The sequence below is a fragment of the Microtus oregoni genome, unplaced genomic scaffold (genome assembly GCF_018167655.1).
Source record: "Microtus oregoni isolate MIOR12 unplaced genomic scaffold, Mior012 000082F_ref0000272, whole genome shotgun sequence".
NCBI lineage: Eukaryota > Metazoa > Chordata > Mammalia > Rodentia > Cricetidae > Microtus > Microtus oregoni.
The window spans coordinates 2,748,426-2,762,457 of NW_024544542.1; the positions used below are offsets into that span (position 1 = coordinate 2,748,426).

The following is a 14,032-nucleotide window of genomic DNA, read 5'->3' on the forward strand; positions in this document are numbered from 1 at the left end:
ATTTTGAGCTAGCAGCTATGGAATAATGCCTTTGCGCACACAGTAGGTGACGCTTCCATAGAGTCTGTATTTCCTCCTGCTCTGCTGCACTGTTAGAGAACCGGCGTATATTTGGAGCATTTGTGTTCCCTATGCTGCTGCATGTGCATTGGTGAGACAGAGCATGTCCGGGGTACTATGGCTGTAGGCCAATGCATGTTCCTCAGAAAGAGCACTGTACTGAGCACTCATGGGGAGCCGGAACCCCTGTCTCTAGACCCATTTACTCAGAAGCCTATATCTGCATCCTATGTAATCAGTCTTCATTCTCATGCTTACTTTAATGACATCAACATGTCACACTAAGACTGGGGTGTTGGCTCAGTCATTAAAATGCTTGCTTCATAAGCATAAAGGCCTGACTGAGTTCAATCCCTAGAACCAACATATTTAAAAACCAGTGTTCTTGTAATCACAGCTTTAGGGAGGAAGGGACAGGCAGATCCCTTGGCGCTTACAGGCCCACCAGCCTACCCTACTTGGTGAGTCCCAGGCCAGTGAGAACTATGAAACAAAGAAGGTAGGTGATGCCTGAGAAACACAGGAAATTTTTCTCTGACCTATCCTCTGTGTACATACACATGCATGTGCAAATGCACCCAAATGCACACTCATGCACTCCCAAACCCCAACACCCCATTCACACAAATTATTACTATATGCAAATTACCAATCTAGTGCCAAGAGTTTGGAGGATCATGCAGGTGCAGACTTAACCGTACACAATTGATGGTGTTTAGCCACTTTTCCAACACTCTGACAAGCTCCTAACGAGAAATAGTTAAAGAAGGAAAGACTGTTTTAGGCTTCCAGGTTCAGAAATTTCAGCCTGTGTTTAGCCCCTTCTGTTGTTTCTGAACTGTAGTGAGGCAGAATACCATGGTGGCGAAGTATGAAGGAGGAAAGGTGATTGCTTCACATCAGTCAGAAAACAACAACAAATCAAAGTGTCTGAGACATTATACATCCAGGAAACCCATGACCTGTTCCCTGCACATAGGCCTGGACTCCTGAAGTTTCAGCACTTCCCGAAATACCTAGCTGGGGAGTCTTCAACCCATGCACCTGTGCAACATTCAGTATCAAAACTAGAACAGACTATGTAGTCCCTGGGCTGCTCTATGGGGCCACAAATGCTTGAAAGCTCAATGCTTGCATTTGGACCTGAGTTACAACACTGTGCATCATGGGGTGGAGGTGGAGCAGTGTGGGTGGCTTGCCTTGTTTATGTCATTAACACTACCTTAAAGCCAAAAGATTGCACAACAATTAACACGGTGATTTTGAGCCTAGTTAACAAGTTATATAGCAATACCCTAATAATCCTAAAGGACCAAGAAAACCTTCCTCTTGACTCTCAAATTTAGACAAGTGTATGCCAGCCCAGGTGACAGTGTAACTTTGATCTCAATTCCACTATACATCACCTAGATAGGTTTGCACTTCTGCCCTTCTCATCCTAGCCTGGAAACCCTGGCGAGTGCTATCATATCATAATCTTTTTAATCCCTAGATTAGCCACAGAGCTGGGACCACAGAATCAACTTAGTAAAGGTTTGTAGAACAAGCAACTGAATGAGCAAAAAGATAAGAGAAAAGCTAGTGAGCATGTTGGAATAGAATTTGTCAACAAATTCTAACAATACAGCTTCTGTGTTCCGGTGTTTTCTGAAGGAAGTCAGTTCTTTTTTGATGCAAGGTGGGGCTAAAGTTGATATGGTGTAGTTTACATGAGTCTGTAGACAAAGCAGTTACTCCCAGCAGCGTGCCAGGAGGGAAGTAAAAAGAAGTCTGCAGCAAACTTAATAAGCAAAGCTCAAATGGCAGATCATCAGTAAATAACAGAAGAAACTGCAACAGATAAATACATCGGGACAGGAGAGTTTGATTTAGAAGTGGGTCAGGAGATGGCAACTCTGTTAGAATACTTACTGATAGAACCTGTCCACTCTGCCCAGAGAGCCAGACCCAAGTACTTATAATAAACATCACTGAGGCTATGGATGGATCATTACAGCATGATTATTGTATAGCATCTTTTAAGGCAACTATATAGACTTTCTACATATATGCATACAATGCAAATGTTTCAATCATAGCCATTTTTTAGTTTGAATCAAGGGTTTTTTTTAATCTCTTTAAATTATGTACACCTTAAATTTTAAAATGCATATTTTTTTGGTGAATTGAGGCTTTCCCCAGGATGAGTGTGGCTGGTTGGAATTTCACTGGCCTTAATGATATAATTTCTCTCTTGTATTCATCCATAATCTAAATTCTAGGGTCTTCAGCTTGAAGAGTCCATCAACTAGTTCTTCTCAGCAAATTTGTCATTCCTAATGAAATCAAGAGCTATAAATGATGAAAATAAAATATCACAAGAGATGGTTTATGCAAAACCAACAAGCTCATAGTGACCTACAGTGAAGAGCTGCTCCCCCAGGGACCAAAGCTCTCCTTTTCTTCAGCAGCCAGCTTTGTCTATGTTAATAAGCTGTGTTGTGCCAGATTCCTAGGCAAATCTGGACTGAGAACATAGAGCTTAGCTATTTGTCTTTGTTGTTGGATGCCATTAGGCTTTGTGAGAACAACACAGTAAAGTTTGTAAGAGCGCTGACTCATGAAACAGGGCAGTGCATACAAGAGTATGATCGGGTGCCAATCTGTCTGGGTCATAACCCAGGTACTCCACTTAAAAGCTGTGTGCTTTTGCATAAGATATTGGTGCTTCTGTTATGATCATAACCAATCCTCAAAACTTCATTGTGTAATGTGGCCATCCATTTATGATGTTTATGATTCACAAATTTGGACAAGGTATAAGGGGAAGAGATTGTCTCTGTGTCTCACTTCCGAACAATCAGCTGAAAAGTTTAGATCTGAGATCTGGATCTATCTCTCTATAATTCATTTAACGACAGCTGTTATCAGTCCTCTTCACTGACCCACTGGCATATCTTCTCCCTCTGTGACCTAGATCCCTGACCACATGGTAGTCATTACAGGGCTGAATGTCCTGAAAGAAAAGGATAGAGAAGCTGTATGCTTTCTATATACTAGCAGAAAATTCACAAAATTATCTCTACCATATGCAACTAGCTGGATAAACCACAAATTGAACAGTCATGGGAGGAGTGAGTAGAATTCACCTGTATATGGAATGACAAGTTCTATGTTTTGATTTTTTGCATTTGTTTTTTGTTTGTTTGGTTTGGTCTTTAGTTTATTAGGACATGGTTTCTCTGTGTAACAGCTGTCCTGGAACTCACTTTATAGATCAAGCTGGCCTCAAACTCACAGATATTCTTCTGCCTCTTCCTCTCCAGGGCTGGGATTAAGGGCATACTCCAGTTCCACAATGACAAGATTTAAAAAAAAAACATATTTGACTAGAAATAATTTGTGGCCATTTTCCAAAACTACAAATTTCCCCATCTGATATACCTTTGCTTTGACTTTACTCACCTGTAAAGTGAGAACAATAATGTCTCAGATACTTTCTCAGAGTAAAGATTCAGGACACACGTCCTTGTGAGGATACCTACATCACTCCTGAGAGTCAGCTGTTTCACTATTACTAATTCTCAGTATCCAATTTCTTGCTTTCCTTGTTTTTAATTTATTCTTCCCTCATACGATATGTCCTGATGTCACCGCCCTCTTCCTCCCCTCCTCCCAGTTGCCCTCTTCCCCAGATCCACTCCTTCTCTGCCTTCAAAGAAAGAGCAGGTCTCTGAGGGGTATCAACCAAACACAGCATAACAAGATGCAATAAGACTAGGCACAAATTCTCATATCAAGGCTGGACAAGGCAACCCAGTAGGAGGAAAAGGATCCCAAGAGCAGAAAAAAAAGAGTCAGAAATACCTCCACGCCCACAAAACCCCACAAAATCACCAAGCTTCCAGTCACAACGTACATGCAGAGAACCTAGCACAGAGTCATACAGGGTCCATGTTTGTAGCTTCAGCCTCTGTGAGCCCCTGAGCCCTGATTCTGTGATTGATTCTGTGGGCTGTGTGCTTCTGGTACTTTTCCTCGACCCCCGACTCCTATAACCCTTCCTCTCCCTCTTCTGCTGGGTTCCCTAAGCTCTCTCTAATGTTTGACTGTGAGTTTCTGCATCTTCACCCATCAGTAGCCGATGAAGCTTCTCTGATGAAGATTGCGCTAGGCATTGATCTATGAGTATAACATAGTATCATGAGGAATCATTTCATTGACTTTTTTTTTCCCAGTCACATTTGGTTGTCCTAGGACTCGTAGGCTATCCAGCCTCCAGTTCATGGCCATTCGGGTAGTGTCCAGCATGGACTTCCTCTCATAGCATGGGTTTCAAATTAGATCAGTTACTGGATGGCAACTCCCTCATGTTCTGAGCTACCATTGCCTCAGCACATCTTGCAGGCAAGACAGATTGTAAGTGGAAGGTTTGCTGGCTGCATTAGTGTCCCAGTCCCACCACTGATAGCCTTGCCTGGTTACAGAAAATGGCCAGGTCAGGCGCCATATCCCACATTACTAGAGTCTTCACTAGGGTCACCCTCATAGCTTTCAGGGAGTTTCCACTACACTAGGTTTCCACACATCACCCCACAAATACCCACCAATTCCTCTCCCCATGCTCTCTACCCCCCCTACACCTGATCCCTTCTAATTCCATCCTCACTCACCCCCAACCCACCTGCACAATCTACTCGATTTCCCCTTCCCAGAGAGAGCCTTGTGTTTCCCCCCTTAAGAACTCCTTATTAACCAACCTCTCTGGGTTTATGGATTGTGAAGTGGTCATCCTTCACTTAACAGCTAATATCCAGTTATAAGTAATACACAAAAACATGTTTGTCTTTCTGCATCTGTGTTACCTCACTAAGGATAATGTTTTTCCAGTTTCATCCAGTAACCTGCAAATTTCATTGTTATTTTTTAAAAGCTGAGTAGCACCCAATAAATATGCCACGGTTTTATGATAATTGGGGGAATCTAGGTTGTTTACAGTTTCTGGCTATTATTAATAAAGCCTCTATGAACATTGTTGAGCAGATGTTTTTGTGGTAAGTTGAAGTGTCATTTGGGCATATGCCCAAGAATGGTATAGCTAAGTTTGAAGTGTATTGAGTCCCAATTTTATGAGGAACCACCATATTGATTTCCAAAGTGGCTGTACAGGTTTGCACTCACACCAGCAACAGAGGAGTCCCCATTGCTCCACATCCTCACCAGCACGCGCTGTCACTTGTGTTATTGATTTTAGCCATTCTGACAGGTGTAATATGGAATCTCAACATAGTTTTGTTTTGCATTTCCCTGATGGCTAAGGATGTTAAACATTTCTTTCAGTGTTTTTTATACATTTGACATTTTTTATAGAGAAGTTTATGTTAAGAACCCATACACCATTTTTGAATTAGAACATTTGGTTTTGTTGATTTCTAGTTTCTTTAGTTCCTTATGTCTTTTGGATATTAGCTGATATTTTGTCCTACTGAGGGTCCTTTGCCTTGTAAAAAAAACTTTATAGTTTCATGAGGTCCAATTTAACATCAATCTTAGTGCCTGTGCCTGGGGGCCTGTTTGGGAAGTTGTCCCCACTTTCTCTTCTATCTGGTTCAGTGTATCTGGCTTCATGTTGAGGTCTTTGATCTGCCCGGACTTGTGTTTTGTGTAGGGTGGTAAATATTGATCTACTACATGCAGAGCTTCAGTTAGACTAACAGCATTTGTGGAAAATGCTTTCTTTATCCATTGTGTTTGTCTGGCTTCTTTATCTAAAATCAGGTCTCCATGGAGGTATGAATTTACTTCTGAGTCTTTGATTTGATTGCATTGAACAGCCTGTCTGTTTGCATGCCAATACAAATGCCATTTCTATTACTGTAGCTTTGTAATACAACTTGAAGTAAAGGATGGTGATACCTCCAGAGGTTCTTGGTTTTTTGTAAAGGATTATTTTAGCTCTCCTGGGTTTTTGATTTTCCATATGAAGTTGAGTATTGTCCTTTCAAGGTCTGTAAAGAACTATGTTGGAATTTTGATGGGAATTGAACTGAATCTATAGACTGCTTTTGGTGGGATGGCCTTTTTGACCACGTTAATCCTACTGAATCATGAACCTGAGAGATTTTTCAACTTCTGATATCTTCTTCAATTCCTTTCTTCAGAGACTTGAAGTTTTGTCATATAGGTCTTTCACTTGCTTGGTTAGAGTTTCACCAGGGTACTTTGTATTATTTGGGACAATTGTGAAGGATAGTTTTTCCCTGGTTTCTTTTTTAATCTGTCGTCTGTATCTAGAAGAGCAACAAATTTTTTTGAATTAATTTTGTAGTCAGCCACTTTGCTAAAGGTGTTTAGCAGCTGTAGGAGTTCCCTAGTAGAGATTTCTGGTTGCTGATGTATACTATCATATCATCTACAAATAATGACTCATTGACTTCTTTTCCAATTTGTATTCCCTTGATCGTCTTCAGTTGTCTTATTGTTCTAGTTAGAACTTCAAGTACTGCATTGAATAAATATGGAGTGAATGGAAAGCCTGTCTTCTTTATTGTTTTAGTGGAATTGCTTTGAGTTTCTCTTCATTTATTTAATATTAGCTAGAGGTTTGCTGTAATTGTCTTTATTATGTTTATTTATGTCCTTTGTATTTCTAATCTCCCCAAGACTTTTATCATGAAAAGGTGCTGGATTTTGTCAAAAGAATTTTGTCATCTCAGGGCTGGAGAAATGGCTCAGTGGTTAAGAGCACCGGGGTTAAAAGCACCAGAGGACCGGGGTTCAATTCCCAGCACCCACATGGCAGCTCACAACTGTCTGAAAATCCAGTTCCAGGGAATCTGACACCTTCACACCAATGCACATAAAGATAAATAAATCATAAAAAAAATTAAAAAAAAGAATTTTGTCATCTCATGAGATGATCATGTCATTTTTTCCCTTTAGTTTTTTTATATGGTGGATTATATTGATGGATTTTAATATGTTGTACTGTTCCTGCATCTCTGGGATGTAACCTACTTAATCATGGTGGATGATCTTTTTTATGTGCTCTTGGAATTGGTTTGTGAGTATTTTGTTATTTTTGTATCTATATACATAAGGAATATTGATCTGCAATTTGCTTTCTTTGCTGAATCTTTGTGTGGTTTGAGTATCAGGGTGATTGTGAGCTCATAAAATGAATTTTTGCAATGTTCTTTCTCTTTCTATTTTGTAGGCTAATTTGAGAAGTATTGGCTTTAACATTTCTTTAAAAGTCTGACAGAATTATGAGTAAAACTTTCTGCCCCTGTGCTTTTGGGGGGTTGAGAGACTTGATTACTTCTTTTTTGTGGGGGTTGGTTATAGGTCTATTTAAGTTATTTATCTGATCAAAGTGTCAGGGACATGCACTGCTTCCAACTGTCATATGTAGAGGGCCTATATCAGTCCCATGAAGGCTCCCAACTTTTCTTCCAGTATGTGAGCTTTTATAAGCCCAGGTTAGCTGTTTCTGTGGGTTCGCTTGTAATGACCTTGATCCCCCTGACTCTTACAATCTTTCCTCCCTCTTGAACAGGATTCTTGAAGCCAAGTGTTTGGCTGTGGATCTGTGTCTGTTTCCATTATTCATTGAAGAAAAGCACTCTAATGGCAATTGAGTACTTACCTATCTAATTAGAGCAGATGGCCAGTTCAGGCGACCTATCCACTATTGCTAGGAGTCTTAGCTGGAGTCATCCTTGTAGATCTATGGGAGTTTCCCTTGTACTGGATTTCTACCTGACCCCAAAATGCCCTCATCAAGATGTCTCTTTCAATACTCTCCACCTCCACACACCACCACCCCTCAACCAATCCTTCATGTTCCCATTCCTGCTGGCCCCAAGTCTACACAGGAGATGGCTTCTATTTCCCTTTTCCAGGGAAACCCATGCATCCCATCCCACAATGGGCTATGCTTGTTACCTAGCCTCTCTGAAACTGTGGATTGCAGCATGGTCATTCTTTACTTTACAGCTAATATCCACTTATGACTGAGTATGTGACTTGTTTGTCTTTCTGGGTCTGGGTTACCTCATTCAGGATCATTGTTTTCTAGTTCCATTCAGTTGCTTTCAAATTTTCTGATGTCATTCGTGTTAACAGGTGAGTAATGCTCCATTGTGTAAATGTACCATATTCTCTTCATCTTTCTTCACTTGAGGAGTATCTAGGCTGTTTCCAGGCCCATTTTTAGGAATAATGCTGCTGTGAACATAGTTTATCAAGTGTCCTGTGGAATTATTTAATATCCTTTGAATATATATCCAAGAATGGTATAGTTGGGTTTTGACATAGATCTACTCCCAATTTTCTAAGAAACCACCATATTGATTTCCAAAGAGTACAAGATTGCACTCCCACCAGCAGTGGAGGAGTATTCTTTTTGTTCCACATCCTCTCTGTACAAGCTGTCATTCATGGTTTTTTTTCTTAGCCTCTGATGTAATCTCAACGTCATTTTGATTTGCATTTCCCTGATGGCTAAGAACGTAGAACTTTTAGCTATTTGAGATTCTTCTGTTGATAATTCTCTGTTTAGACCTGCACCTGGAATACGGGTTTTTTATGTCTAGTTTCTTGAGTTATTAATATATTTTAGAGATTAGTCCTCTGTGAGATATGGGGTTGGTGAAGATATTTTCCCATTTCTGCAGGCTGCTGTTTATTCTTATTGACAGATTACTAATTCTTTTTATTGTTCTTTTTGTTTCTCTTTCATTGATTTGATCCCTGTTTGATTATTTATTTCCTTCTAAGGTGTGATGACTTATTTTCATTTTAGACCTTTTAGGTGAACTGTTAAATTGCTAATATGAGATCTGTCCAATTTATTTTCGTAGGTAGTTAGTGCTATGAACATTTCTCTCAGCATGATTTTCATTGTGATCTGTAAGTTGGATATGTTGTGTATTCATTTTCATTGAATTCTAGAGAGTCTTTCATTTTTTTCTTGATCCAGTTATCAATCAGTAGAGAGTTGTTCAGTTTCTATGAGTTGTAGACTTTCTGTTGTTACTATTGTTGAAATCCAGCCTTAATCTGTGGTATTCTAATTGGATGCATGGATTAGTTCACTTTTCTTGTTTCTGTTAGGACTTGCTTTATGACCTAGTATTTGGTCAGTTTTAGATAAAATTCCATGAAGTGCTGAGAAGAAGGTGTATTCTTTTGTGTTTGAGTGAAATAATTTGTAGATATCTGTTAGGTCCATTTGGTTTATAACATCTGTTAGTTCCAGTATTTCTTAGTTTACTGTCTGTCTAGATAACCTGTTCATTCCCGAGAGTTGGGTATTGAAGTCTCCCCCTATCAATATGTCCTTACATATTGATGTGTGTTTTAAGCTTAATAATACTTCTTTTATGAACGCGAATACCCTTACATCTGGGGAACAGATGTTAAGAATTGAAAATTTTCATGTTGGACGTTTCCTTTGATGACTATGAAATGCCCTTCTTCTCCATCTCTTTTCATTAATAATAATTTGAAGTATATTTTGTTAGATATTAGAATGGCTACAACAGCTTGCTTTATAGGTCTATTATTTGCCTCAAAAATCTTTTTTCAACCATTTACTCTGAGGTAATATCTGTTTTTGACACTGAGGTGTATTTCTTGTTTGCAGCAAAGGTTGAATCCTGTTCTCACATCCATTCTGTTAGTCTGTATCTTTTCCTTAGGTAGTTGATTCCACTGCAATTTAGAGAGATCAATAACCAATCATTATTAGTTACTTTTATTTTGGTGGTGGTGGTGGTGGTGTTTGTGGTGGTGGTGGTGTTTGTGGTGGTGTTTGTGGTGGTGGTGTTTGTGGTGGTGGTAGTGGTGGTGGTGTTTGTGGTGGTGGTGGAGGTGTATGTGGTGGTGGTGGTGTTGTTGTGGTGGTGGTGTTTGTGGTGGTGGTGGTGTTTGTGGTGGTGGTGGTGGGTGGCGGTGGTAGCATGTGCACTCATTCTTTTCCCTTGCAACTTTTAGTATTTTTTCTTTGTTTTATAAATCTAGTGTTTTGGTTATTATAGAGCAACGGGACTTTCTTTTTAGGTTGAGTCTATTTGGTGTTCTGTATGCTTCTTGTACCTTTGTAGGCATCTCCTTCTTTAGGTTAAAAAGTCTTTCTTCTATGATTAGGTTGAAAACATGTTCTGCGTCTTTGACCTGGGATTCTTCTCTTTCTAGTTTTCTTAGGTTTGGTCTTTCATAGAATCCCAATTTTCTGGAAGTTTTGTCAGCAACATTTTAGATTTAGCATTTTCTTTGACCAATGTGTCTATTTTCTCAAATCTCCAGTACCTGAGGTTTTCTGTTCCATCTCTTGTATTCTGTGGATGAAACCTGTCTCTTTAGCTCTTGTTCACATACCAAGGTTTTTATTTTCAGAGAAACATACCTTTAGACTGAACAAGTCTCATGAACTTCTCAGCACTCATGAAACTAACAAAGTAACTACTGTTCAGTTCCGTATTCATATGTTTAATTTCTTAATAAAACACTGGGGAAAATTGTCATATCTCCTAGTTATCAAATATTAAGAACTGATTTTAGATAATATATCATGCTAAATGCTTACATATTAAATTATGAAAACTATTAGCATGCATTCACAAGTTTTCTTTTTATCAAGATATACTCCCAAGGTTCATCATTTCAATCATTCTTAATAATGAGGCCCAAATAAATAACAATAAGTACAGTATTAAAAATATTATTTTGGACAAATTTAATATATATGTAAATCAAAAAATACAAAACATGTAGAATATTGCGAGCTAATTATGTATTTGTGTATTTGTTAATAAAAATTTTCTACAATACTGCAAAATCCTTGAGGCGTGATATCAAGTCCAAGTAACTAAATAAAAAGTCCTGAGTAGATAACTGAATGAGAAAATAAACAAGAGAAAGAATGAATGAGTTACCTAATATTGTAAGCCAATGTTCAGTCCACAAAGTTTCATATCAACATTGTCCTCTAATCTACAAAATCACATAATGCATGAATGTAACTGAACGCACACATACAGACAATCATGTAACTTCAAAGGTAATTTTTAAAAATTTTTATGTTTAATGAATCAGACAAGCAAACAAACCATCAAAAAACCCTTAAAATGATCCTTATCTTGACAGCAGCAGAACATTTACCAGGGCTTCAACTCCTCCGAGAGTTAGATTTTAATGAATGTTTCGGTATCAAAAAGTATCATTTAAAAAGTGACTACACCAAATGAAAATATTCACAATCTTTGTCCTCCTCAGAAAATATAATTCTATGTTAACTTAGGTAGGTTTACAAGATACAACTTCGTAGTATGTTGAATAATTGCACCAGAATGAGTACAAGGACTTGGGAGATGGATCTCAGTTCATCATTTTTGCTTCCTGAAGAGCACTTGTGACGTGGTGTTCATCATTTAGGATCAATAGGGAGATCAGGCCTCCATGAGAAATATGTCTGTTGGCCTTAATAAATCTTGACTGTATAAATACAGAAATATTTGTACAGGCAATTTTCTGCTGAATTACATTTCCTGTTCATATTTTTGTACCACGTATGATTTCTAACAACAAAACCAACGGCTTGATGGGGTAGTGTCTTTCACAGAGGAATGCTTTAGTTACTTCACTCTAGTTATTTTTATATCTGGTAGTTTAATCATCATAGTTAATCTCTTTATGGATCTCAAAACATTATCAGCAAGGTGAGTTATATATTAAAGCATTTTTAATTCAGGATGGATTCACACCAAAAGAATGATTAGATTTGAAAATATTAAAGTATGTTAGTAAATTATAGTTTTTGAAGTATCTAGAGCAAATTTCTTTTAGTTTTCATTACATTTTACTTATTTTCTCCATGTGTGTGCATGTGCAAATGCCCATGCCGTAGTGCATGTGTAGAGGTCAGAAGACAACCACAGGTGTGGTTCCTCTGGCATCCACTCTCTTTCTCTCTCTCTCTCTCTCTCTCTCTCTCCCTCTTCTTTCTCACATTTTTTCTTTGTTTCCTTCCTTCTTTTCTTCCTTCTTTCCTTCCTTTTTTCTTTCCTTCTCTTTCTTCTTAACATTTTTTATTTTATTTAATTAACATTTTTTTCATTTATTTTACATACCAACCACAGTATCAACTCTCTCTTCTCCTCCAGTTTCCCATCTTCCCACCTCCCCATATTGTCTTCATTCAGAAAGTGGGAGGACTCCTGTGGGATTGAAAAAAGCAATAGCACATCAAGTTGAGGCAAGACTGAACTCCTCCCTCTCCATCAAGGCTGGGAAAGGTAGTGCAGCATGTGGGGGGGGGCAGGTCCCTAAAAGTCTAAGCACCAGGGACAGGTCCTGAACTCACTGTTAGGAGCCCCACAAAGAGACCAAGCTACGCAAGTCTCACACATTTGCAGAGGGCGTAGGATGGTCCAAATGCAGGCTCCGAAAGTGTTGGTCCAGAGTCTATGAGCTCCAATGACCTTAGGTCAGCTGTCTCTATGGGAAATATGATCTCTCACTGGAGCTAGGGATCCCTGCTGCTCAGTCTAGGCTACAAGGCCCAAGATCCTCTTGTCTCTGCCCCCTAGTAATTGGATTGTAACTGGTCACCACCAAGCCTGGCTTTCAACTGGGATTCTTAGGATGGAAAATGGGGCCCCTGTTTGTGTGGTAAATACTTCACAAACTGGGCCATCACCAGTCCTATTGTCTCCCATTATTTAATGTTTTCTCTGAGTGTCCACACCCAAATTCTATAGACACAAGTATCTACCCATGTGAGCCCAGGGCCAGACAAAAGGCAGGCACACTCAGGCAAATCACACATCACTCTTTGTAAATGAAGAAGAAGGAAATAAACCCAAATCCCAGCACCCAGAAGAAACTGAGCATATCCTAGGAGCATGTTGGTGTCAAAACACACATTTTATTTATGATTTTGGATTTTAAAAAAATACTCAAATATTTTAAAAGTTGTAACAGTTCTGAATGATTTTAAGTATATATACACATTCATACATTTCTTTCTTCTAGAAACTTCAAGAAGAGTCACTGGCAGAAAACTTGCGATTGGCCAAAGAGTATCAAAGGATGCAGGCGATTTTCTTGAAGGAGAAGGAAGCCTTCTTCAATGGCTATGACAGACTGCTGTCACTCAATTTTTCAGTCTGTGACAAGAAAAAGGTATTATTTTTTTTTAAATAAAATACCTTAAGTGAGTCATCCAAAATGTAAACATAGCCAGTGTGGTGTGTCATCAATAGGAGACTACTTATTATAGCATAAAAATGGTATGGTTTCTTTTTCTTAAATTTTATTGTAATATAGTAATAATGATGTGAAATTACATAATTAAATAATATCAATGTTAGGAATTGAATTTTGAAAAATATTTAAGACCCAAAATTCTCAGTTTGTGATCCTTTTGCAATGTTTATTTGCATTTAGTTATTGTTACCATAAATCATAATTAATTTCTTAGTTTGCAGATATACATTTGCTATTGTAAAGTTGGGTTTTAATTCTAACTGTATATGACTTTGTACAATGGGTCTCTAAATCTTCTTTTTGATATATATGCCCCAAATTCACGTTCTTATTATTTTGCTCAGTATGAAGATCCTTTAGACGTTTGCAGTTACTGCTGAATACCCACTCCACCCCTGTTACTGGGAATGGCAGGAAATCCTACTTCTGTGTGTAAAGTCCTATGTTTTGGTAAAAGGAAAAAGGAAAATCATGTGAATGAAAAGAAGGAAAGATCTTCCATGAGATGAAAAGGGGAAATAAAGCTATACTATGGGGGTGCCACAATATAGCCACTTTCTCCCTAGACACTTAGAGACAATATAAGATGGTTTCCCTTTGAACCTTTCTCCTCAGAATTCAATTTTTAAAAATTAAAATAATGGTTATTATTTAACAACTGACTTAGCCTTAAAGATTAGAGTTAATGCATCTCTTCTATTGACATCACCCATACTGGTGT

At 38.5% G+C, this 14,032-nt stretch overlaps 1 protein-coding gene across 1 annotated transcript in view; it reads left to right on the plus strand.

The window, feature by feature from the left end:
* Nucleotides 1–14,032, plus strand: part of LOC121441843 (coiled-coil domain-containing protein 178-like) — a 309,575-nt gene that overhangs the window by 190,283 nt on the left and 105,260 nt on the right. The window contains exon 16 of the mRNA XM_041643164.1: nt 13,078–13,227. Coding sequence (XP_041499098.1) covers nt 13,078–13,227 — 150 coding nt within the window. The remainder of the gene's footprint in view (nt 1–13,077; nt 13,228–14,032) is intronic.